Here is a 27959-nt window from a genome sequence, read left to right as displayed (position 1 = left end):
TAGACCGATTATCGGCCGGGCCGATTATCGCTGCCGATATTTGGCATTTTTACAAATATCAGCATCTGCCTTTTTACGAATCCGAAGGCTGATAAAGTTGGTATCTCACTGAGCAGTGAATGCTTGCGAAAGTAGCGGAATTTAGAGTTTCCATAAGAATTTATAAGATGTTCACAGACAGTTTTTATTTGTCGCAAAGACATTTAAAAAATATTCAGACAATTTTTTTTACTTTCTGCGAAGATCTTTTGAAACCTTTTACGAACCATGACAAAACCCCTAAATTAGCTTACATTCACATGCACTTGTCGCTCAGTAAGATACAGGGATCATTTCATTTATGGATTTATTTAAATTTCCACTTAAGAAAAAAAAATTATGCTGACACTTTATTTGTGAAAATAAAATAAAAATTAAGAAATTATGTTGACATTTTGGAAAACTTTATGTACAGTAGAAAACATTTGGTGTAACTATTTACTTTCTTAGTTTAATCAGGGATGTGATTTTTCCGCTAATTCGCGGAATTCCGCTTTTTTTATCTCCAAAAATAAAATGTTACAATTTTTTAAGTGGTAAAAAATCCGATTTCGTCTCTCGACAGCATTCCATTTTAGTGTTTCCGTAACTGAAATGAAACTGATCTTGCGATTGGCTGAAGTCTCCGTGTTGACCAATAAACGCGCTTGTTATAAAGGCATAGGCGTATGCCATTGTTTGTTGACCAATAAACGCGCTTGTTATAAAGGCATAGGAGTATGCCATTGTTCATTTCTCAGACGTTTTTGCCGGGTGTTTAAAGAAAGATGTCCGTGATCGAACGCAAAGATGCTCCGCGAGTTAAGGAAATTGACAAGATCGTAAAAAACAAGTTTCGATGGGACTGGTTAGAGAAGGATATATCTACAAATGTTGGAAAGAAGACTGTGACGAATTTGTTCAGTGACTTTATTCGGAAGATCGATCGTGCCGGGAAAGCGCTTTGCATTTGGTGCCATGATACCATTGACTATGGTGGGAGAGGTTTCAAAGCTCTTGAAAGTCACGCAAAGAGCAAAAAACACGTGAAAGAACTCCAGTCAAGAACAGCAGTCACTCAATGTTTTTGAATGTGACTGATTTTGAGTTGACTAAAACTGCAATTTTATATGGGATAGTTCAATATACATTGAAAATTTATGCTGTTGTTTTGTCTATTTCTTTGTCATCTGAGTGCATTGAAAGTACTTAAAAACACGGAAAACCCATGAGCTCTGGACCTAGCTGAGTGCCCGCGGCCCCCAGACCCCCGGCTAAATTTTCAGATAATTTCACTTTGGTCAAATCACATCCCTGTTTAATTGAGCGTTTAGCTCTAGTTTTTAATCATGCTGATGACCCTGGAACCTCTCTGCAATTTTTGTTAAAATTTTTAAACAAAACTATCAATTCTTTATACGTTAAAAATTAAAAGAAAACGTGTTTTTTTTTTAATTACACAAATATTTTCTCTTTTACTGCAAATGAATATTGGCTTGAAATATTGGTTATTGGTCTCCTTGACTACTAATAATCGTATCGCTATCTGCCTTGATAAAACATCGGTCTATCTACTCATTTCAGCATTTCACACAGCGTTAATGAAAAGTAAATTGCAAACTGAAAAACAGTCAGCCATACTGTTGTTGTGTTGTCCAATGCAGTGTGCCTCACCCCTTCTGTAGAACCGACCAATAAAGTTGCTGAAAGTTGCATATAATTTGAAATCACTATGTTCTATGTTTACTTATGAGATGGGAAAAGTACTGACATTCACTACTTTAGTAAAAGTACAATTACTTGTGTCAAAAACAACCTTGGTAAAAGTACTCACTCAAATAATTACTCAAGTAAAAGTACAGGTTTGGAAATTTACTTGACCAGTAGAAGTAAAACTTATTTTTACTGGATATTTCCTCCTACGTCAGTTTGAAAGATATTAGCTAATGGAGCAAAAATGGCTGTACATCGGCCAGTTGACTCTCTGACTTGCCCTATGTCGAGTCGACAGTGTTGAGTATCACTCGCTCATGTTGCTGGTCCATGATTGAACCTTCTTTCATATTTTTGCTTGGCAGTCTGCAGCGTTCTTATCAAGTTCAAATTATCCTCTGTTCTAATCTAGCCAATTGCACGTCATTTGATAGCGTGCCAGAGAGCCAATCACAAGCTTTGATGTAGGAGACCGTGTGTAATGCTTCTTCTGATTGGCAGGGCTAAGAGACATTGATGGCTGCTTTTTCTTCCACCTTGATTTGAAAATGTATCTCGTAAAAAGTAGATACTCATGTTAATATGTAACAGATAAGATAGAAGTATGGAAGTAGTCTAAAAAAATGAATACTCAGGAAAGTACAAAGTGCTGAAAAAAACGATTTAAGTACAGTAATGAAGGATTATATAATAGTACTTTTTTACTTTTTCCCATCTCTGTTGAAAGGCCATGTTTTTGGACATCTTTGCAGTCTTCGCACAATTGTCTACAAGCACCCTCAACCTCATTACCTCTGATAATCGGCAAACCCCTTCTCAGATTGATTAAAAAATATCTAAAAGTAAACATGTACCAGCCGAAATGTCAAGGGGTTCACCCAATTTCTTCAAGCCAAAACTAGGATGCTTCAATCCGTGTCACTTTTCTTAAAAAAAAAAAAAAATGGACTTAAAACACACAAATGGTACAGTTTTTCTTTTCTAACTGAAGATCTTGTCAGTTGTCACATTACTATTTTGACTTTTTGTTGGCTCAAGCATCTGTTAGCCGTTTGTGTTTGAGGCTCCTGACACATAATGCACATGATGGAGCTCTGTTTATTGCCTGAGGGCTGAGGCTAATTCTCAGTTTTCCTCCCAACTGAAAGAATGACTGGACACAAACTCGGGTTGTGGTTTCCTCTCATTTGCTTTCTTTATAGTTTATGTGCAATGCAATGTACATATTGATAACCTTTAGCGAGTGCCCTCATTAATTCTCTCTCTCTCTCTCTCTCTCTCTCTCTCTCTCTCTCTCTCTCTCTCTCTCTCTCTCTCTCTCTCTCTCTCTCTCTCTCTCTCTCTCTCTCTCTCTCTCTCTCTCTCTCGCTATTTTTATTTCATTTCTTATATGGCAGAGATGGCATTAGCAGCATTGGCTAGAGTTCTGAGAGAAGACTGGAAGAAAAGTGTGGAACTGGCAACAACCATAATTTGCATCTTTTTCTGCTTTTCAAGGTATGCCGGTAGTTTTTTTCTTCTTCTAAATTATTAGGTCATATTGTAAACACTCTCAGTGCATTTAATTGCGCCAGTGCAACCAATACATGTTTAAAATTTAAAAATATATATTTAATTACTATTCTTGAATATTTTTTTTGCTGACAAACATCTGCTCCACACTAATGAAAATGAGTGTATACTTTTTCACTTTGCAAGTCATTGACAGTTTGTGCCCATATATCTAAAAAAGAAAGAGGCAATCTGAAGTCCTGCACCGTCTTGTCTACAGATATGATACACTAAAATATTTAAGAAAAGTTGTAAAAATATGTACACTTACTAAGGTTGTGAAAAAACACATATATATTTGTTTCATAAATTCCACATACTCCCACTGTATTTTTGCAAGCAGCAACAATTGTTACAACATTAGATGACTGCAGCAGGGATATCAAACACATTTTTGTCATGGGCCACGGTGTAGTTATGGTTTTCCTTGGAGGATATTATGACTGTGAACCCATAAAAATGTATGCCTTATATTATCACATACTGTATACAGTAATTTCTGGACTATAAAGCGCATCTGACTATAAGCCGCGCTAGCAAAATTTGGGGAATATATATATATCTGTGTGTGCGCAAATTGTCTGACTCTCGTTCTCTCCCCTACTGCATTTGGGCTCATTTGGTTTGTTTTGCTTCAGTAGCCGGGGGTTGGACCGCCAAGGCACCCGCCTTTGGCTGCCACCCAGCTCACTGCGCACCCGACCCTTTTGGCCCCTCCCACAGGTGGTGAGCCCATGGGAAGGGGGACCCCCATGTTGCCTTTTCAGGCTGTGCCCGGCCGGGCCCCATGGGTATAGGCCCGGCCACCAGATGCTCACCTTCGAGCCCCGCCTCCAGGCCTGGTCCCAGGGGGGGCCCCGGTGACCCGTGTCCGGGCAAGGGAAACCGCGATCCAAAAGTGGCCACCCTGGATGCCTCCTGGACGCCTCCCTGGAGAGGTGTTCCGGGCATGTCCCACCGGCGGGAGCCCCCAGGGACGACCCAGGACACGCTGGAGAGACTGTTTCTCGGCTGGCCTTGGAGCGCCTTGGGATCCTGCCGGAGGAGCTGGTTGAAGGGGCTGGGGAGAGGGAAGTCTGGGCTTCCCCGCGACCCGACCCCGGATAAGCGGTAGATGATGGATGGTTTGTTTTGCTCTGCCTGACACTCTTGCGTTTCCTTTATAGTGCGCCTTGTGATCCGATAGATAAGCCGCACCTTTGTATTAGCCGCAGTGACGTGAAAAGTAGCGGCTTATTGTCCAGAAATTACTGTACACAATAAATTGAGGGTCAACTAGTTTTAAAATCATAAGACAGTTAAAAAAAAAATGGTTTGATCAACTACTTTTATTTTAATAGAACGATTAGTAACACACAAAAAAAATACCTACAGGTAAGATAACACTACTCAAAGGCACAAATTATTCTCAATCTGTGAAAAACAAGTTATTTTAATATAATTAAATCACAACTTTCTTCTGTTTTTATTGTAACTGTGTACACCATGGATGCACAGCACCATATTGCCCCTAAGAGGCAAATCGCGCAGAAACACCCAGTATTTATTTAGATTGCTTTTTTAGTATATTCTTTATTTACTTTCTTACTAATTTAATTTCTCACTGACCTTTTAAGTCATATTTAAAACTGGGTTTTCAAGGATTCAAAAAATTCTCCTTTCCTGAAAATTCAAGCATACCCAAATACCCATGGACTCTTTTTTTTGTCATACGAACACACATTTCCATATGACATAGCACAAAATACAATTCCTGCTAGCCCACTAAAGCTTGATTTATGCTTGACGCGTCCTTGAGGTCCACACGGCTCCACATGCAAAAATGCCGTCATTACCTTTCTCTCTTTCGTCTCTCACTCTGAAACTTTCTTGCACCTTCCAATTTTTGTGACCCAAACCAGAAGTGATTGTTCACAGGATATAAATAAATCACTTCACTTAGATTAACAGAAAAATTAAACCATAAAAGGTTTATCTGCAAATTTGCAGGCAAATAAATACATTTGTTTTTTTTGTTTTAATTCACTATGTAACATGCAAAATAACTGCTCCTCAATATTTATTATAAGTTGCTCTTTCAATTATATAATTGATTAGCAAATATGCTCTTAAAAAAAAAAGTTATTCCGAGCCTTGTTCACTGTTTGTTTTTGTGATATGTTTTGCATTCTGCTGACTTCTTGGCCAGGTCATCGTTGTAAATGGGCTCTCTGCCTTGAACGGTCTTTTTTGTTGTTAAATAAATGTCAAAATAAATATATTTTTTTAGTTTTTCACAGTTTCATGGACTAGTCACTCATTTCAAGATTGGGGCCCTGTGTATGAACATCATTGAACATGAGCTCAAGAGGTATGATGTGTGGCATGATGAGCTCCAAAGGAAGAAGAAGGCCTATATCCTTTTCAAATGGCAGGGCTTACTCTTAAAAAACTTTTTTCTTTTAATGTTGAATTCAGTTGTAAAATTCCATTTATTTTATTTGATTGTTCCTTGACTGGTTTTACATGAAGAATTTTTGGAGAACCAAAACCTGAAGAAGGAGCATGAGAAGTCCCTAAAAAAGTATCAGAGCCTTCTTAATAAACAGGAGCAGCTTCTCAGAGGTAAAGGTTTCCATAACCTTTGGCACCCAAGCAAATTTGTGTTGTGAGAAAACAGAAATATGGCACCATTTGTAGTGAAAGTGTGCTTTTAGACAGGAGCTCTATCCTGACATGCCTCATACGATCAACTTGCTTTTGTAGAAACTGTAATGAGTTGAATGTCAATTCCTATTACACGTGGTGAAATTAAGCAATTTCAGCAACCATGCCCCACCGCCAGGTCAAGTCCAGAAAGTAAAAACCCTGCCAGTTTGGCTTTACCCCAGGTGTTACCCATCTAGCACACTAGCATGGTGCTCGTTTACCTTCTAGGAAACTAGCTAGCTAGCTAGCATCAGGGGCTAAAGCCAAACTGTGGCAGGGTTTTTACTTTCTGGACCTGGATTTGGCACCTCTGCCCACCGCGCATCTGCATTGCCCAAATTTTTTGCATCACGCATCTACGAGAATTTACAAGCTATGCGGACAGTCAAGTCCTAAACACATATACGAACTTATGTCATCGTAGTAATAGCTCCACCTACGGGCAAAAAATACCCTTTTTGTCTACTTTTGCCTTTAAGTGGGTTAACTGGATCGTCCATCCATCCATGCATTTTCTTAACCGCTTGTCCTCACTAGGGTTGCGGGGGTCACTGGAGCCTATATGGACTCATATTTGCTCAGAGTGTTTAGGTCTTCATGATGTTAGAGCACGAAGTTTGTGCATTTTCGCAAAACGCTGTGGGCGTAGCAACGCACTGTTCGCAAAGAAAACAGCGCCGATTTTGAGGGCCTAAACATCAGGGCTGAGCTTTAGCGTTCGTCAGCTTGTGAATGACGACTAAAAACCGTGTCGGGCAAAGTCAGTTTACACTACAATTTGCCCGGATGGCGACATGATATTTCGCACAAACCTAAGTTTATTATTATAAACCTTCAATATTTAAAATAAATAAATAAGTCAACAAACAACTGTGTCGCATCTGCGGGTACATTTACCTTCAACACTGGAGCGCAGTTGTGATAAACTTGGAGGATCGAGTGGTAATTATGTGTCGTCCATTCCGTTACAAAGTCGTCAAAATTTTCAACATCCTCATTGTCTACAAATATATTTATTAACAGTATGTCACTGTCGACTCGTTACACTGATTCAAATTCTTCCCGCGCCATCGTCAATCGCGTTATTTCAGAACTCGCGCGAATCTGCGTCAACCATAAATGCATGAATAAAATTCCAGGACATGCTTCGAGGCCCACATCACCCTCTCGTGCATATTCTGATGCATTTAATCGGCTAAGAGACCAAGAATTGGTCAAAACAACATGACATATCTGCACTCCCGGCTTTAACGGTAGAAGCACGGTCATGCGCTCCCGGCCTTAATTGATTAATGTGAAGGGTGATATTGATCTTTGGATTGAAACACAAAGGTCAGGTCTAGCTCAATGGCAGTGGTCTTGATTTATGGGAGCGGTAAGCACTGCAGTGGCCAAAACATTCCTAATTAAAATGAAATTGCACTAATAAACTAACCAACAGAGGGTGTTACAACTGCACATATATATGTGATATATATTATATCATGACAAAGTTTGATGATCCACCGTGACAATAAAAGTTGCTGTAACCTGACCCAGATGGTCCTATCTTCTCAAAATTTCACATATTTGATAACAGTCCAAGCCTGAAAAGATCTACAAACTTATTTTTCACTGCAGTAGTTGTGATTCTGTTGCCATGGCAATGCATTGTTCGCCAAAAACAATGGCCACATAGCTCAGTGGCAGAGTGGTCGTCTCCCAACCGTGAGTTCATTCCTCAGCCCTTGTGACCATGTCGAAGTGTCCTTGAGCATGACACTGAACTCCGATTTGCTCCCAGTAGACCTGGCAATACCCTGCATGGCCAGCAAGTCGACCATTGGTGTATGAATGTGTATGTGAATGGGTGAATCTGAGGCATTGCAAAACACCATATGGTATAGATGAAGCGCTGTACTGTATAAAAAGCCATTTACCATTGTACCATTAAAAAAATAATAATAATAAATAAAGGAAAGAAAGCCCGCTGATTTAAAAACACAATTCTTTATTGTCTTAACATGGACGAAAACTCATTTTGCACACATATCAGGCCTGGCAAAATAGTCAGTATTTTAGTAGTTTATTGTGAGATTTTTCAAAAATGCCTTTACTCCCCTACAATTTATTATTTTGATTTTTTTAAAGCATCCGCGGTTGTACTTGTCACTTAGATCTACAAAAAGTTGGAGGCATATAAAACAGCCCAATACCTACAAAAAAAGCCTCTTGGAGACATATGTTTAACCCAACAGGAAGTCCACCATTTTGGATATACTTTCAAATTTTGCCCCATTTTTGGCCTATTATAGAGGCCACTCTTTAAAGATCTCCACAGATTTTATCCGACTGACTTGAATCTGTTGTGTCAGTGCTGAACAAAAGCAAAACATTTTATTTTGCTGAATGTTGAATGAATGAATTTCGCTGTGGCTAAATGTTTGCTGAGAAAAAGTATGCTGATTTGGATGGTCTAAACTTGCGTGAAAACTCATGACATTTCGAATACACATCAGGGCAGGCACAAAACAAAAAATACCTAAGTGTAAGTTGTTGTGCCGTTTAAAAAATATATATATATTAATTCCAATGTGCCAGTAGGCTACCCAAACATGCAAGTAACCCAAGGTTGCCCGGGGCTGCGAGGGCCCTTTATAGCTGCTCGCAGCTCTAGTTTATTCTTCATTATGCCTTTTAGGAGTTGAATTCTTAAGTGTATTAAGTGTTTAGAAGGATGGGAACTGTGTGGGCTTAAAAGAGGCGAAAATCCCGCGTCACCAAGAATAAATAAATTACGAACTCTACTTTGCGAAAATTCACTTATCACCTAATATCAGAATTGTGTGGTTCGCATTGACATGACATTGACAAAAATCTGATATTGACACATTGGGCAAAAAAATGGGAATTGACCAGCAGCATGAACATAGCCACAAATGTGGCAAAGTGCAGAAAATTATCCAGTCGAAAATTATTTTTCTTCTTTCTTTTTCGGCTTTTAAGACACAGTAACAGTATAATAATTTCTTTTGGTGTATTGTTTTCTCCATTGGTCTTCTCATTTTGGTTTAAAATTCCGGGTATACTGAGTATTAAGGTCCCCCCTTATTTTTTAATAGAATTTTGGTCTGGGCTCAGGAACATTGCAAAACCTAAACGTTGATTTTCATCTGCACACTTACGCAACCAGTTTATTGTGCATCTTTTTAGCGTGCCTTTTTTAATCTGATTTTATTCCTTTTTAAACGTTCATATAAAAGTTCATTTATATGGATATTTTATTACATGTTTGTTTTCTTCTGCAGTTTCTCTGTGTCTGTTGTTGAACCTTGCTGAAGACACTCACACAGAACTGAAGATGAGGAACAAAAATATAGTGAACATGCTTGTGAAGATTCTGTATAGGAAGGATGAAGAACTTCTTTTGGTAGTTGTCTCCTTCCTGAAGAAACTTTCCATCTTCTTAGAAAACAAGAATGATATGGTGAGAGTATGAATGGTTATATATTGTGTACATTTTTAAATCTACTCTTCTGAAAAAATAATATGCACAAAAGTACTTGTCCATCTCTATTGTTTTTAGGCTGAAGTATTCGCTGTTGAGAAGCTGGCTCTGCTGGTTCCATGTGAGCATGAAGACCTACTAAATACTACATTACGCCTACTGCTCAACCTATCCTTTGACACTGCTCTGCGCAACCAAATGGTCCAAGCTGGACTAATTGCCAAACTCTCCTCACTGCTTGGTAATGTCTAAAAACTCACTTGTGTTTGCGTGTCTGTTGTTTTTATTGTGCCAGAATTATACGCTGTGAGTTTTATTTAAATGTTCTTAAAATGAGAATACTTTATCATGTAGTGTTTCACACAGCTGACTTTCATACGACCATTATGGAATCTTTTCCCGCCCCTGTAATTGTTTCTCTTCAGCCGTGTTCACATTGCAAGAAAATCCTATTTTTGATCAAATCAGATGTCGAAGCCCTACACCCTGCACTGTCATTTGCAAGTGATAAGATCAGATTAGTTGTGTCCATATTTGTCAATACTATCACAATGGATTTTAAAGTAAATGAACAAGATGTGCTTTAACTGTAGGCTTTCTACTATAATTTTAGTGTATTTACTATAAATCCAAATTAGGCGAAAGGTGTACAAATTGCAACAGTTTGTATATTGTACAGTGCCTTACCATAGTATTAGTCCGAGGGATGTAATGATATACAAACATCACGATACGATGAATATCACGACATGAACCTCACGATATGATAATTATATTGTAGGTAGGTTGACGATATAAAATAAATAAAGAAAAGCTCATGATACTGTATAAAAACTCCCGATGTTCCATCCATCCATTTATTACTGCTTATCCGGGGTCGGGTCGCGGGGCCAGCAGCTTTAGTAGGGAAGCCCAGACTTCCCTCTCCCCAGCCACTTCAACCAGCTCCTCCGGTGGGATCCCAAGGTGCTCCAAGGCCAGCCGAGAGACATAGTCTCCCCAGCGTGTCCTGGGTCGTCCCCGGGGCCTCCCGCCGGTGGGACATGCCCGGAACACCTCTCCAGGGATGCGTCCAGGAGGCATCCGAACCAGATGCCCCAGCCAACTGGCTCCTCTCAATGTGGAGTAGTGGCTCGACCCTTAGTCCCTCCTGGATGACCGAGCTTCTCACCTTATCTCTAAGGTAGAGCCCAGACACCCTGCGGAGAAAACTCATTTCGGCCGCTTGTATCTGGGATCTTGTTCTTTGGGTCACGACCCACAGTTCGTGACTATAGGTTGAGGGTAGGAAGGTAGGTCAGCCGGCAAATCGAGAGCTTCGCCTTCGGGGCAGGATCTCATGCCCGACCCGGAGAGTGCACGCCACCCTTTTCCGACTGAGGACCATGGTCTCGGATTTGGAGGTGCTGATTTTCATCCCAACCGCTTCACACTCTGCTGCGAACCGCTCCAGTGAGATTTGCAGATCATGGCTTGATGAAGCCAACGCCACCACATCATCTGCAAAAAGCAGACATGCAATACTGAGGCCACCAAACTGAAACCCCTCAACGCTTCAGCTGTGCCTAGAAATTCTGTCCAGAAAAGTTATGAACAGAATCGGTGACAAAGGGCAGCCTTGGCGGAGTCTAACCCTCACTGAGAATGAATCCGTCTTACTGCCGGCAATGCGGACCAAACTCTGACACCGGTCGTACAGGGACCGAACAACCTGTATCAGGGGGCTCGGTACCCCATATTCCTGAAGCACACCACACAGGACTCCCCGAGGGACAGGGTCGAACGCTTTCTCCAAATCCACAAAACACATGTAGACTGGTTGACTCCCATGCACCCTCGAGGTGCCTGCCAAAGGTGTAGAGCTGGTACACTGTTCCATGACCAGGACGAAAACCACACTGCTCCTCCTGAATCTGAGATTGGACGTCCCGACAAACCCTCCTCTCCAGCACCCCTTAATAGACCTTACCAGGGAGGCTGAGGAGTGTGATCCTTCTATAGTTGGAGCACACTCTCTGTCCCCCTTCTTAATAAGGGGGTCCACCACCCCGGTCTGCCAATCCAGAGGCACTGTCCCCGATATCGACGCGATATTTTAGAGATGTGTCAACCACAACAGCCCCACAACATCCAGAGCCTTTAGGAACTCCAGGCGGATCTCATCCACCCCCGGGGCCTTATCACGAGGAGCTTTCCAACCACCTCAGTAAATTCGATCCCAGAGATAGGAGAGCCCACCTCAGAGTCCCCAGAATCTGCTTCCTAGAAAAAAGGCATGTCGGGGGAATTGAGGAAATCTTTGAAGTATTCTCCCCACCGACTCACGACGTCCCGAGTCGAGGTCAGCAGCACCCAATTTCCACTATACACAGTGTTAATTGTGCACTGCTTTCCTCTCCTGAGACCCCGGATGGTGGACCAAAATTTCTCCGAATCCGTCCAGAAGTCGTTTTCCATGGCCTCACCGAACTCCTCCCATGTCTGAGTTTTTGTCTCAGCGACTGCCAAAGCTACATTCCGCTTGTCTAGCCGGTACCTGTCAGCTGCCTCCGGAGTCCCACAGGCCAAAAAGGCCCGATAGGACTCCTCCTTCAGCTTGACGGCATCCCTTACTGCTGATATCCACCAGCAGGTTCGAGGATTGCCGCCACGAAAGGCACCGATCACCTTACGGCCACAGCTCTGATCGGCCGCCTCAACAATGAAGGCGCGGAACATGGCCCACTCGGACTTAATGTCCCTTGCCTCCCTCGGGACAAGAGAGAAGTTATGCTGGAGGTGGACGTTGAAACTCTTTCTGATGGGATTCCGCTAGACGTTCCCAGAAGACCCTCACAATACGTTTGGGTCTGCCAGGTCTGACCGGCATCTTCCCCCACCATTGAAGCCAACACACCACCAGGTGGTGATCAGTTGACAGCTCCGCCCCTCTCTTCACCCGAGTGTCCAAAAAACGCGGCCGCAAAATCCGATGACACGACTACAAAGTTGATAATCATCGAACTGCGGCCTAGGGGGTGTCCTGGTGCCAAGTGCACATATGGACGCCCCTATGTTTAAACATGGTGTTTGTTATGGATGAATCCGTGACGAGCACAAAAGTCCAATAACAGATCACTACTCGGGTTCATATCAGGGGGGCCCTTCCTCCCAATCACGCTCTTCCAGGTCTCACTGTCATTGCCACCGTGAGCATTGAAGTCCCCCAGCAGAACGAGGGAGTCCCCGGAGGGAGCGCTCTCCAGCACACCCTCCAAGGACTCCAAAAAGTGTCGGTATTCCGAACTGCTGTTTGGTGCCTATGCACAAACAGTCAGGACCCATCTCCCCACTCGAAGGCGGAGAGAGGCTACCCTCTCGTCTACCGGAGTAAACCCCAACCTACAGGCGCCAAGCCAGGAGGCAATAAATATGCCCACACCTTCTCTGCGCCTCTCACCGTGGGCAACTCCAGAGTGGAAGAGAGTCCATTCCCTCTCGAGAGGATTGGTACCAGAGCCCAATCTGTGTGTGGAGAAGAGTTTTCTGCCTCACACGACAGAGAGGTGACATTCCATGTCCCAAGAGCTAGCTTCTGTAGCCAAGGATCAGACCGCCAATGTTTCCGCCTTTGGCCGTCACCCAGCTCGCTACGCACCCGACTCCTTTGGCCCCTCCTACAGGTGGTGAGCCCATAGGAAGGACTCCCAATATTGTTTTAAAAAAAGAAAAAGCTCATATTAGGAGAAAAAAAAGCACAATATTGTGTTTTGCACATAACAGCAGTGACAAAGAAATGGGCTTGGCCCATCATTTTATTGTTATGTGCTCCAGCAGCGCAAAGTATCATGGTCTAGTTCACAATGTAGTTTTCGGCTGAAGCTGGTGAAAGGTAACGTTATTTTAATGGAAAAGTGGAAAAATATTAGTTGGTATGGCTGATTTATGGGAGTGGTAACCACTGCAGTGGCCAAAACATTCCTAATAAAAATGTAATTGCACTAATAAACTAACCAACAGAGGGTGCTAGAACTGCACAAATGGAATACAACCTCGACTTTTTAACAGTGTTGATTTTATATCATGACATTGCGACGATCTCGTGGCAATTTTAATATTGTTTTCTATTCTATTTTTTGGGGGGTGAAGAATCAACACCAAGTGGGACATAATCGTGAATTGGAATGAAATTTGTACAATATTGCGATTTTTCTTTTTTTTTAAGAAATAACTGAAAAGTAGGGCGTGCGAAATTATTCACCCATTGATTTCTGAACGATCCAATGTTGAAAAAAAAAATCAATACAGTTATGCAGGAAGTATATTTTCAGTGGGCCACCACCATTTGCTCTGTCAAAAAAGATTTCCCTTTATTATGAATGCCTCAAATTTTCAATCATTAGCAACTCTTTAAAAATAGAACTTGAAGCAAGGCTATTTCAGCATGGGATATATGCACTATGTTTGCTAAAGTCGATCTTTAGCTAGCCCGAGCAGCATCCGTTGCATTTGTCTTCGTAATATATTTTTGCAATATAAACCCGAAAAAAAATCATTAATTGTTTAGTTGTAGTTTTTCTTTTTTTTAGATTTTTTTTTTAACTTGGTCATTACTCCCAAAATACATCCTATAGATAGCAATTTGCACTTGCCGCACAACAACAAAAAAAGGATGATTTTCTTTTTCTTTTTTCATCAGCTGATGAAGGCCAGAGACAGCTCAGCATGTGCATTCTGTACCATATCAGCATGGAAGACAGATTTAAGTCCTTGTTTGCCAACACTGACTGCATACTACAGGTAAGACAGCCAAATTGTTGACGAGAAGTCTAAAAGAGACACACTAGCCACTTTTACACGAGACCTGAACGGCATGTCACCACACTGCGCGTCACCACACCACACGGCCTCCATTGCATTTCTATTACAATGGGCGCACGGTGGGATGGGGGCAGGATCAATTGAATTGTACAAGCTTGCACGTGCATCAGGTAGCGGTTGACAAAGCACCTCGGTCTTCCGGGCATTAATGACCAAACCAGCGCTGCTATATGATGTGTCTATGATGGAGAGCGTGCACTGAAGACCCAGAGCAAAGAGAGCAGGGAAAGCAGCATCGTCTGCATGCTGGAGGTCAAAGACCAAGGTAGTCTTAGTCCTGGCCTGCAGTCTGCGAAGGTTGAACAGACTACCATCCCTATATCTGATGGAAACACCGTCGCCCGCATTAAGTCTCTGCCGAGAGAAGAGGGTAACGGCTGCCAGGTAGATGTTGAAAATGGCGGAAGCAAGGATATTCCTTGCTTGACTCCGATGTTGACAGCAAAAGGCTCAGAGACCAGACCTTCGGCTACTGCATGACCATTCAAGCCTGTGTGGAACTCTCAGAATGGTGGTGAATTTGGGTGGGCAGCCGCATTTGTGGAGGATAACCACGCTCAGTGGGGGTGACAATCAGTGGTACTTTAACTTTAAGGTTGTGGTTAACAGTAGTGATGAGAAAATGAAGCTTCATGAAGTACTTGTAATATTTTTTTACTCCTCTAGATGTCACTCTTGGTTGAAAGATGTAATCAATTTCCTTTGCACTAGCCTTTATATTTAAACCAAGAGCACCATCTAGGAGAATCAAAAAATATCACAAGTGCTTCATGAAGCTTCATTTTCCCATCACTAGTTAACAGTGTTAAAGGCTGGTGACGAATGCTACAAAGAGAGATCCCGATGATCCCAGAATTTCTCCTGGAGGAAGTGGGCAGCGAAATCACGATGGTAGTACGATCCTTCCAGAAGCCGCACTGCTACTCAGAAATGACACCCGCGGCAAAATCGAGGAGTCTTAGCTAAGAGGACCCGGGCAAGGACACTTCCGGCCACGGCTAAAAGAGTGATGCCGCGGTAGTTGCCTCATGCGTCTTTGTCCCCTTTCTTCTTGTAGACAGTGACAATGTTAGCGTCCTTCCACTGCTGAGGCAGGGTCTCGGTGTGCCAGACCTTGGTGATGAAGCAGTGGAGACGATGTGTCACACAGTAGCCGTACTTAACAATATCCGCCGGGAGAGTGTTCGGGCCTGCCGCCTTGTTGTTCTTCAGGCTTCTACAGGCCTTACGGACTTTGACGAATGATGGAGGGTGATCAAGGAAGAGAAGGCAGGCAGGCTGTGAAGGAGGCGTCAAAGGGATTTATCCAGTTGAGCAGCTCACTCAGGTGCTCGATCCAGCGTGCAAGGATACGCTGTCCTTGATGAGAGAGGAGCCATCGGAGGAACGGCGAGGCACATTAGAGTTGGGGGGGAGGGCTGTATCCGGCCTTGATAGCGTCGTAAAATTGGTGTGATTATTGCGTGTCGGCGAATTCCTGTATTCCAGCGGCTTTTTTGTTGTGGCCACCAGTCATTCTCCATCTGGCATAGGGATGCCTGGATTGGAAACTACATGGGTGTCTCCCAGTAGATAATAGGATGTTGTACAAAAGGCATCACAGTGGGAAAATATATTTCTCAGCTTTTATATATATTTGAACAAAAAGTGGCACGTCCAAAAATATTCATACCTTTCTAAAAAATCTATAGAAAAGCCTTTATTGTCTATTACAACCTCCCTTCGCCTTCGGGTGGGTGGACGGGTACTGACTGTTGTTTGTGCCTATGCACTGAACAGCAGCTCAGAGTACCCATCATTTTTGGAGGGTGTGATGGAGAGCGATCCCTCTGGGGACTCCCTCGTACTGCTGGGGGACTTCTACGCTTACGTGGACAATGACAGTGATATCTGGAGGGGCGTGATTCTACAGTCACGAACCAGAAAAGACACAACTTCTCCTTAAAAAGCACTCACTCAGCCTTTGCAAATGGTCATCTGGGCAAAGTTGAATATTTCTGGTCTTATAATTTATGAACAGGTGAAACAAATAAAGACATTTGGCCATAATGATGTATCTTTTATTTGGCGATGAAAAGGGGTAGGTCTTCAACCCGAAGAACACCACCCTCACTTTCAAACATGGTGGTGGGAACCTAATACTTTGTGTGGGTTTTTCAGCGCCTAGACCAGGGTACCTAATCACAGTAAACGGCACCATGATTGGAAAAAAAAGAACTACTTGAGATTTCCCAAAACAACATTGGGCAGTTTGTGGTGGAATTTGGTCTTGGACATCAGTGGACAGTTTATCATGTCAAAAATCCCAAAACACACAACCAGAGTGGTTAAGAAATTGTTTGCAGACGAATATTGACGTTTTGCAGTGGCCCAGACAGTCCAGACTTGAATTCAGTTGAGAATCTGTGGAGGGAACTAAAGCTCACCGTGATGGCAAGAAAACCCTCCCAACTTGAAAGAGATGGAGCTCATCGATAAAGATGGGCAAAAATATCAGCCGCGAAAAGCAAAAAACTGATCAGCAACTATAGAATGTGTTTTATTTGCTGTAATAGCCAATAAAGACTTTTCTTTTGATTTTTGGGAAGGGTATGAATAATTTTGGACGTGCCACTTTTTTGTTTAAATGCAAATAAGAGCTGAGAAATAAATGTTTCCACAGTGATGCCTTCTTGTACAACATGCTATTATATTCTGGGAGACATCTGTGTGATTTCCAATCCAGGAAAAAATTGCTGTTTGAATTTTAACATTAAATCAAGATTTGCCGGGGGTATGAGTAATTTCGGGCTTAACTGTATATATTGAGTGAGAGGAGAGGGGGATAGTCAGGTAGTTTTGCTTTTGTTTTCTTGTTTCTTCAATAAGGGATCATATAGCAACTGTATTTTGTATTTACTTGGGTTGTCTTAGTGAGATTCAATTTGGCTTCATAACGTGATCGAGCTGTGAGAAAAATGTAAAATCACAAATTAAGATGACGGAAAGTACTTTTTTTCGAACTGACTATTATGTAGGTAACATTTACAAATTAAGTGATGATGCAATTTGCCTCTTTTGTGATTAACAGCTCATGAAGATGATTTATGACTTGGGAGAACAAAAGATGGATTTTGAACTCATCTCGCTGTGCATCAACTTGGCTGCTAATAAGGTCAATGCCCAAGTCATGTGTGAAGGTACGACATCAGAAGGGTAAACATGATTGTCTAGTGCAGGGATAGGGAACCCTGGACTTCGAGAGCCACTATCCTGTTTTTGATGTCTCCCTCCTCCAACACAGCTAACTCAAATGATCAACTCATAAGCAATGTCGGTAGAAGCCTAATAACCATCTTGTTCATCGAATCAAGTCAGAATCTAGAGTGAGACATGGAAAACAGGCAGAACAGTGGCTGAGGGTTCCCTACCCCTACTCTAATGGTATTTAGACTTTTTTTAAGCACCACCACTAAAAACAACAAATATATGGGAGTCCACTGTAACCCATTTACCCAGTCACGTCTTTTTTTTTTTAACAGTACTATGATCTCATTTAACTTTTCTTGATATGTACTTTGTTTTTATTTATCTCACAAAGTACTAGATTATTTCCCTTTTTTTATCTGCAGAAAAAGTTGTTTTCTTCCCAGTAGTTAGATAATAGATGGATGGATGGACACACATAAGGCGCACCGTAGTATTGAGCGCAGGCACGGTTAAACATCCGCTAGCTCAAAACATATGGTAGCATGCTTTTATGCTAAAACATACGCTATCATGCATGTTTTTAAAAAAGCAGCGGAGCAAAACTGAATTTTGTTGTACTTTATTGAAGTATTTAACAATGTAAACATGCGGCTCCTCGCGGCTTTTGCGAAAGCTCAAACAATAATGCAAACAGACACATTAGCTCAAGCATCCACAATCCATTGACAAAATGTGGCGTAACTCGCACGGCGCTGCCTCCAAGTCTTAGTAAACCATTGATTCGTTGAATTTGAATTCTCTCACGGCTGCTTGATTTCCATGTTCTTCCGCATAACTGATAGCTTGCAGTTTGAACTGTCCTTCGTAAAAGCGTGTCTCTTCGTAGGTGCCATTTCGCGGGATTTTAACCAAACTGATGTGGTTGTTATGCCTAATGCACATACTGGCACTACATACTGTACCTACTGGGGGCGTGTCTTGACCGTCCGCATCCCGTCATCTTTCAGTTGACTCTTTCACGTTCCCATCATGCCTGTCCTCAGCCAGATTCATGTATATAAGCAATGTGTCTACGGGAAATCCTCCCACACAGCCAGTCAAGTGGAGCGCTTACCGAAGTCGCACGACAACATTTACAGATTTTTTACCTCAGTGCACATATAAAGTACACCTCACCATGAGACGCACCGTCGATTATTGAGAAAATTTAAGACTTTAAAGTACGCCTTATAGTCGTGAAAATACAGTAACTTAACACAAGTGGGATATTTAAAAGACAAAAAACAAGTTCAAAATAAATTAAACATGACAAAATAACACTATTTAAACACAAAATGTACTTACCCAAGGTAGAAGAGCCAAAGTCCCAAAAATATTGTCCAAAAAGCATATCAATGTAAATAAAAGGCAAGTGTGGCTATTGTTTACAAGTACAGTAGCTCTCTATATACACAGTTATTGCGTGAACTTAACTCTTCAGCGTGAACCCATGTGATATGTGGTCTCACGCACTACACTCGGTGTACGGACACTGCTCCGTGTCCATACCGCAGACAGTGTGAACCTGCCGATAGCAGACGGCCAAATATGTGCAGACTAAAGACACATGAGGAGGACATGAAATCAACTTGTGTTGTTCAGTGTAAAAGTGAGCAAAATTTTCAACCGAGCCAAGATTGTTAGGCCAAGATAAATAATCCGAGGTAGGTATTTTGCCGTGACCAGCAACTCGCCACCTAGTAGGGCTAGTATGTAAATGCACTGTAGTGTGGTTATCTATTAATAATATACATCCCTGGCCTGTTTAGAGTCAAACATGGTATGAAAAGTCTGTCCTGGACTTCTTTAACTTTCTCCTCCTTTCTAAATCGTGTGCTTCAAACGGGCAGATTAAACTTCCGTGACTTAGTGATGTCACTAAAACACGGAAATGCACTCGACCGCACCGCCTCGGGTTAGTGGCACTGCCTCTAGTAAAGGTTTGTCAGACCCACAGAAATTCGAGAAGCTGCACCCTTTTTTTTTCTGCTGCAAAATCTCCCGTGAAAAGGGCTTTAGCAATCTTTCTGGCTGCACAAATGAGCATCCCAGTCTTTTTCTATTTTCGTTGTCCAAGTCTTTGAGAAGACAGGATTCATTTTATTTTTGAAGGACGTATAGTGACGGCATTTCTCAAATAACTGTTTTGTTAATTAAAGCCACTTCAGAGTTAGATTTGCAATATAAAAGAATGGATCAGTCCCAACGGTGTGAGGCACGACTGCAAATGTGAAAGATGCAAGTTTAACATTTTATTTTGATTTAGACTTCCTTCCTAGGGCTATTGCGATATTCAATAAATCAATTAATTGCGCGATAATTAGGGGTGCACCGGTTAAAAATTTTGGGCCGATCACCGATCTTTGATATAGCCTGACTTGCCGATCTCGATTTTTACCGATCCTGATTTTTTTTTTCTCAAAACCAAGCACTTACACCTTAAAAACACTGAGCAATACCTGTCAAACAAGGTAAAACATGTTTAAACTGTACATTAAGTAATTCTCTCAAATATAAATGAAAGGTTTAGAGCGTTGCTTTCCAAACTACTAAGATCCTTAGTCTTTTTTACTTTTTAAAATAAAACTAATGCAACAGGTTACACTGCAGACCTGTTTTGAGATTTTACCCCCCCAAAAAGTGCACGGCAGTATCAGTAAAGTGCCCTTCCTGAGTATCATTTCCTTGTAGTGCAAAACTAATACATGTCTAAATGCAGTGTCAAGTAAAATATTGCATGCTCCATTACCTATTGAGCTAACATTGCCTTAAATTCTGCCGCTAAATTAACAGCCGTGTGAAACCCCGACATTTCTTTGCAGTGTAGAAGTACTTTATGGTGTTCAAATTTTTTGTCTATCCACTGCGTAGTAAGACTCAACATCGACATTAAACTTACGTCAGAAGTCCAGATATCTGTTGTAAAGTTGAGTGTCTTTGCATCGGCTCCTAGCAGGCTGCGAGTGTGGCTCCAAACTTTTTTAAACAACAAGTATTTCCGACTTGGCAAATCATATCATGGGCTCAAGTGCTGCATCAGGCTTCTAAAGCCTCGGTCCTCCACGACCGAAAAAAGTTGGTCATCTAATGCAATGAACTCCATTATTTTTCTCGTGGTAGATTTGCTCCTTTCGCTGCTCATAACCACCAACAGTGGTCCATTGTCTGGCTCCTTGCTCGCGCTAGCTTTAGCTAAGTTAGCCTTAGCTTGGTTGCTAACTTCAAACGCCGTATCCTCAGCAGTGTGGTGGTTCCTTAAATGACGAATGAGGTTTGTTGTATTGAATGCCTTGCGTGCAGTCCCACCACGACTTATTTTGCCGTTAAAATTAAATAATTAATTAAAATTAAGGAAAATCGAAGCCGATCGACCGATTGATCGGTGCACCCCTAGCGATAATAAAAAATTAGCTCGGTAACTTTGCCGGACGCAATAATTCTCAGCCATGTACGTGCGTGTTTGTTTACATACATCATCAACATTCGCGCTGATCCATTGCTTCACTCTGTCAGTCTCTGGGTAAAGCCCCCTTTCTATTCACTCACGCACACACACGATCATGGTCTCCCGGGCGGGTAAGCCAAACACGCTGCCTGCACCGATGGCACCACTCCGGAGCCCGTAAAGCTGCTTTTAAAACCAGCTTAAACATTTTAGTTTGTATGTGTCCCACCAGGTCTTTATAAGTCTCATTTGTGGGCTGCGGCATTAGCGCTAATAGCCATGTAGCATTATTGCTAGCAGCACACCACAGCTATCGGTATTGTTTTTATTCATTGCTTATGGTTCGAAGCCTGCCGAAAAAGCAACACTCGCTACGTGCACACACCCTCGCAATCCTGTGCTGCTCAGTGAGATAAGGGCTTTACGAAAGACACTGGTTGGGTAATAAGTTAACTTTCCTGTCACAACTGACTCCTAAACTGTGCTTCGCGCAATGAGGAGTGAATCATCTTGACACGCACTCTTGGAGTTGGTGCTGTGCCAAAGTAGTTACCCCCCAAATAATTTATATACCCTGCAGGTACGCATGTTTTTCAATAATCGCATGGAGAAGACAGGTGTGTTTTAGAAACAAGGTTTTGTAACAAGAAAAATACAAATTTTCACAGATAAACAAAAGAAAAGCAAGAACACGCTTGCATTCTGCAGTGGACTCTAAGTGCGTTCAATGACCACGCACACAGTAGGAAATCTCAGAATACATAGAAAAAGCTCAAACAACTGATGAATCGTATTGTTTTTTCGGTTTTCTTCAACATTTTTTTAAGTTTTGGTTAGGGTTAGGAACAAGGAACATTCTATGTTCTTTTATGTGGTAAAAGTCATAAGATCCCGCGGTAGGGGATACAAACCTCCTCGGGGGCAACCACCCCGGCACAACAGCGGCGCATTTGCCTCATCAGATTCAGCGTGAGGGCCCTTTAGTAAGGACAGCCAACATTTGGAAATAATGCCGAACGTAACTGCTCATGTGTGGGAATTCTTTGGATTTATTTATTATACCATTATCATTATATTAGTTGAAAAATTATATGAAAACCGCAATATTATCGCTTATCGCAATAATTTCTGGGGCAATTTATCGCCAAGCAAAATTTCTTATCGTGACAGGCCTATTCCTTCCTATCCTTTCCATTAGAGATGTGCCATATCATACCTTCTACCATATTACCGGTGTATTTTTAGTGCCTAAAGTGGGAGCTACGTTTGTCGTGTGGAGGTTGTCTGGTTACAAGAGGTCAGATATGATAAAGCAGACGGTAGTTGGATAATACTGAAGCAGTCGCGTATTATTTGGCAAAGATGTAATCCGCTGTAATTATTTTGCCGTGACTGGCAACTCGTCACCTAGTTGACGTGACTTTGTGACGCTAACTGGCCGTAAGTTGTGACCGCGCAGTGGCCTAAACGTTTACATTTGTGTTATTCATAACACCTTGTAAATGTCTACAAGCAATAATGGCGAATTAGAGACATTCACAGCAAAATAACGCTCGCAGGAGAGTCGCCAGTTATGGCAAAATAACCACTTGCAAACTAACGCTACAACATAGTCTCTGTAGTAACGTTATGCTACTTTTTTATGGTCAAACGTTAGGCCACTTTTCCACATATTAAAAGTTTGTAAAAGATATGTCTGTTCGCCATGGTTGAGTTGTTTCGTATTCACAACATTACATCACATAAACATCTGACTTACGAACATTCGAACAGATGCGAACAAGGGCTGACTGATGTCCACAAATGCCATATTTCGCTCACAAGTTAATATTTTTATGTGCACACCACATCATACATTACGGTAAAGTACTGTACTATTAGTTCCCCTCTGCCACAACCCCGCCGAGCAGCACCGCGCCATTTGCACATTTCAATTACCTCTCTGTCCGGCGATGCACGGCCGGCACAGACAGGAGCCACGGCGCACGCACTCTTGATGCACCAAATAGTGGCGCCGCAATGTGTGTACATTTCAGAGACTCTCCTGGAGGATATTCATGAAAAGCAACCCTCAATCGTCTTCTTTATCAGCATAGTAGCAAAACAAACAATATCTCTTCAGCTTCGAAATCACTTGAATCTGACTCGGCGGTCGCCATATTGACTCATACTCATACACTGGCTCATACACACCAAACACATTCATGTGCCCTTCACGAACAGTCGGAAAACATACTTTCCTGAGAACGTTACACCCAACAATGCCTTCCACTTCAGTAGCTTCACATGAACTCAACTCAATAACCCCTCCACCATCTATGTACAGTAAGCATGTTTATTTTGTTTCTATAGCATTGTACTGTGTAAAAATGTAATTTAATTTACGGTGAGAAAAAGTGGTTCAGATAATGGATAGATGATGTAATTCAATGTCTTTTTCATTTAATTTATATACTGTATAGAAAGTATATACTGTATATAATTTAATTTGTTTCATTTAAAAAATATATTTTTAAACAAAATTTTATGTCATTTGACTTAAAAAACAAATACGACTTACAAACAACCTTTCGGAACCCATTGTGTTGTTGAGAACTATCTGTATTTTAATATGTGAAAAAGTGGCATAATATGAGATCTTTAAACAACATTATCATGATTTTGACTTTTGCTTCTCTCCATCTACAAAATTTAATAATCAAAAAACAATGTGCAGAACAACGTGGTGCGTTTAGAAGTTCCCTACGTTGTGAAAGTACTCTGAATGCACCATGCTGATTGTTGCAAGCCTGGGGCAAAGCAATGTAATTCTGCGGTCCCCAAGCTGTCATGTTCTGGGCTTGCAGGCTGTGCTTTCAGGCATTGTTTGTTTTTGTTTGCAGCAGCAGCCTGACTGCTGGGTGGCGCCATGGCAATTCACACACCTGTTCCTCATTTGTGGTTAATCTGCCTGCCTATTAAGAGGCAGCTGAGCAAGCCGTCAGTGCCACTTGCTAATCCTTGGTAGCCAAAGCTTAGTTTTGACCTCGAGCTCTTGAACCTCGATTTCCTTGAACCTCATTAAGCCTCGTAGTTTATAATTAGTGTAGTATTGTGATTTTGAGTTACTGTTTCTTGCCCCTTTTTTGTACAAGCTCTTTTTGTTTCTATTTCTTCCACGATTCGTACGTAGACTTTTTGTTAATTGCTTTCTCCTTGCTGTGTACAAGCCTTTTCTGTTGAACTTTGTCTGTTGTGTGCTTGTAAAATAAATTTAGCGAAACCGTATTTGTTGTCCGCGTTTCTGGGATCCACCTCAAATCCTAGGACAACTTAGTGTCCTTTAAGCTGTTTGACACCCCAGTTGGAGTTAACTGTAAAACTAAACACACTAAAAGAATTACAACATCCACTACATTTAAATACAAATCATGCTTCATTTTAAAAATATCGCTAACCTAGCGTTAATGCTAAAGTGAATTGAGGATTCTATTCAAATGCTGAAGGGAAATTAGCATCGACTTCGGGAGTGATAGTCCTTCAAATAACAAATATTCACACACAAATGCTGTGGAAATACATACCTACAGGTATGATAACACTACTCAAAGGCAGAAATTCATTATTTTAATAGAAATCAATGGCAACTTTCTTCTGTTCTCATTGTAAGTGTACATCATAGAGTGTTGAGGGGAGAATGGCTGAGGAGGCGAAAATGGCGACCGGTTGCAAGCAGCTCACGCTTGAGCATTTTTTTCAAAGACGAAAAGCATCGACCAATGCTAAAGAGCACATTGATGACGACGATGATGATGATGATGGTGACTCCGAGGTTGACGCCGAAGTTGGAAGCGTTGACGCGGCGGCTATGATCACGTCGTAAAGCCTCACCGGCTAGCGATGCTAACAGCGGAAAACGCGGTGCACAACCGAGCACTTCTGCACAGGCGGACGTTCAATCGGACGATGAAGAGTAGTCGAAAAGCATCGACCACTGCTAAAGAGCACATTGATGACAACGGTGATGATGATGGTGACTCCGAGGTTGACGCCGAAGTTGGAAGCGTTGACGCGGCGGCTATGATCACGTCGTAAAGCCTCACCGGCTAGCGATGCTAACAGCGGAAAACGCGGTGCACAACCGAGCACTTCTGCACAGGCGGACATTCAATCGGACGATGAGGAGTACCCCGAATCCAATGCATATTCATCGGAGGAGTGGGTACAGTCTGATCACGGAGAAGACACTGGTTCTGGACTACGTGCCACCATGAATGGAGTGGATAAGATGGATCAGAACATCTACCACCCGGTATAGGAACTGAAGGACATGAGGAAGCCAGACGTAACACCAGGTCACCGTCATGATCCTGAGAGTAGACTTGATGGCAACATGGCCAAACACACACTGCAATATATACTTGCTATTCCCCGGAAAAAAAGGCCGCCAAGAAAGTGTAGCGTCTGCACGCGAAGGGGAAATCACAGTGAAACTTATCTGTTGTGCAAATCCTGCTGCGTCCCCTTGCACGCAGTTACAAAAAGAAAAACTGTATTTGAAACATCCACACAATTGTAAATAGTACCACAGTTGCACACATTTGTAAATAGTTTGCCAAATTGTTTTGTCAAATTGTTACACTGTTGAATGTAAATAAACGTATTTTGCTATCAAAAAACACTTTTTCATTGTTGGTGGTAGTGTATTACAGAAGTAAAGCACTGTTTAGGTGTTTGTGGCATCATTCATGAAAAAAAAAGTGTCAAATTCACTAGTGCATGAAATAATATCGTTTTACAAAAAGCTTGATTTCTCCGTATTTTGGTCCAAAACAGAGCATTTGGGTGAAACTAACCATTTTCTATTGTTGATTACTGAAAAACGGAATAAGGTAGAAACAAACTATTTTTTTCTGATGAAATATGAGAGTTCAATCTTTCATTTGGTAGTATCTGTGTTTCCATAGTCCAAACACAACATTTTCTGTGGACCTTGAAAGATCAGTCAAAATGCTTAAATCGGCTGGCACCCACAGCATCCCTTTTCTGAAAACGTCTGGCAGTCAAAGAGTTAAAAGATCTTAAAAATCTATTGATCTTACTTTTATTTAAAACATGCATACACTTCGATCTACTGTTGAAATGTTTTGATTCCTGAGGACGTCATAATCACATAGCTATAAAGCGGAACGATGCTAGCATAACCCCAAGTCAGGTTAGGTTTTGTAAAACACAGAACACCTTCAATTCTTTATTTTTTCATTTGTAGGTAATGGTTTGAAGATGTTGATGAAACGGTCAGTGAAACTGAAAGACGTTCTGGTGATGAAGATGATCAGAAATATTTCCCAGCACAATGGCCCTACCAAAAGTTTATTCTTGGTAAGTATTAAAGAGTAGGGCTGTAACTATCCACTGTTTTGGTTGATTATTGAAATCATTATTGGACTTAATGGAAGCCAAATGGGTTGTGCGTATGTGTGGTGTATGTTTTTATACACATGGACAAAATTGTTGGTATCCCCGTTTCAATGAAAGAAAAACCCACACTGGTCACAGAAATAACTTGAGTCTTAAAAAAGTAATAATCAATACAAATTTAAAGGAGTATTGTGGACTTGGTTGCTTTTTTACTTGCGACTGCCACCTCTGGCCTAAAGCGTAACTGCAGCCTCTGTGTTAAGCTCGTGCATGGTGCCAGTCCCCTCTCCCCTCCTCAAGAACCTGATCTGCAGTGAATTAGAAGACGTGAGCATTCGTCAATGTCATTAGTCAATCCGTCACCGAAACGAGACGACCGTCATTGACGGCTTGCCGAATTTATTGATGTTTACATTGACGGACGGAAACCCCCTTCTGTCAATGCTTAGTTCGTCAATTTTTAGAAGTTTCCCCTCAATTGTCAAATCATCGACAAAATGGGCGTCCGTCATTGACGGATTAACGGAATGCCCACCTCTGGCAACAACCGTCTTGTACGGGTACCTAAGACGCTGTGAACATGTATGCATATTTTTGTAACGATCAACGCCGACAGACCGCTGCTCACAAAACAATACCATGGCGCGTACAAAAGCGAGCCAGGAAAGCATATTACATCGACATGAACGGCCGCAGCGACTGGGTATCCATCGGCTGCTTGAAACTCGCCTACCTAGAGGACAATCGACCTAAAAACATTCTATTTTAAATATTGCCATGGTCCCAAAAATTTACTTATTTGTCTGCTAGACCATACAGAAGGCTTTGATGCAGCCTCTGACCTGAAGAGGACGCTTTAAGCTGCATTAAGGAGGTTTGAATGTTAAAATTCTAGATTTTTACACATCTATATGCAGAAGTAAAGCCCTAACGTGTTTACAACAACTGTGTCGATAAGCCTATAAAACGCTTCTAGAGGCATTCGAGGCAAATGCGCTAAGAATGTGACGTCTTGCGCGCTCCCGTCTCCGGGTAAAGTAAAAAAAAAAAAAAGAATTTCACTTACGCGTAGTTTTTAATTTATTTTTTGCACGATTTGAATGTATTACTGGAATGCGGAAATAAAAATAAAAATAATAATAAAAGTTTCCACTTCTGCGCCATAACGCGTAGAAGAGGTGTTCACCCTGAGACACTTGGGATAAACAACATAACTGCAAGCTTTTACATTGAAGAGTATGGAATTCTGCTGGGAGTAAGAAAAGGACGCGTTCGATCACAGCTAGAACTCCATCACAGCCCCACCCCCCTCCACCCCCACCCCAAAAAGAGGAAACAAGTTCTATCCAGCGCGACAAAACTAGCGAAAATATAGTCTGATAGGCGCAGACAAAGGACTCTTGTAATCATTGCAGCAGTGACAGTTGGCTTCCTTTCTACTGAGAAGATAAGATATGATAACAACTATACGTCAAAGTAAGATGTAAACAATAATGATGACAAATAAAGGTGGAAAGCAAAAAATTATATTGCTTATGATGAGCGTTAAATGTGATCTAGAGGACATTG

At 41.7% G+C, this 27959-nt stretch overlaps 1 protein-coding gene across 2 annotated transcripts in view; it reads left to right on the top strand.

Moving 5' to 3' along the window:
• Positions 1 to 27959, top strand: part of kifap3a (kinesin-associated protein 3a) — a 75103-nt gene that overhangs the window by 11081 nt on the left and 36063 nt on the right. For both annotated transcript variants that reach the window (XM_086089594.1, XM_086089593.1), the window contains exons 6-13: positions 3129 to 3228; positions 5552 to 5678; positions 5790 to 5886; positions 9258 to 9436; positions 9536 to 9698; positions 14136 to 14236; positions 17388 to 17496; positions 26239 to 26351. In XM_086089594.1, the coding sequence (XP_085945720.1) occupies positions 3129 to 3228; positions 5552 to 5678; positions 5790 to 5886; positions 9258 to 9436; positions 9536 to 9698; positions 14136 to 14236; positions 17388 to 17496; positions 26239 to 26351 (989 nt within the window). The remainder of the gene's footprint in view (positions 1 to 3128; positions 3229 to 5551; positions 5679 to 5789; positions 5887 to 9257; positions 9437 to 9535; positions 9699 to 14135; positions 14237 to 17387; positions 17497 to 26238; positions 26352 to 27959) is intronic.

This window comes from Leptonotus elevatus, chromosome 11 (genome assembly GCF_054856555.1).
Source record: "Leptonotus elevatus isolate MCC_2025b chromosome 11, RoL_Lele_1.0, whole genome shotgun sequence".
Lineage (NCBI taxonomy): Eukaryota > Metazoa > Chordata > Actinopteri > Syngnathiformes > Syngnathidae > Leptonotus > Leptonotus elevatus.
Note: the sequence above shows the minus strand (reverse complement) of the source record. Positions and strands in the feature narration are given on the sequence as shown.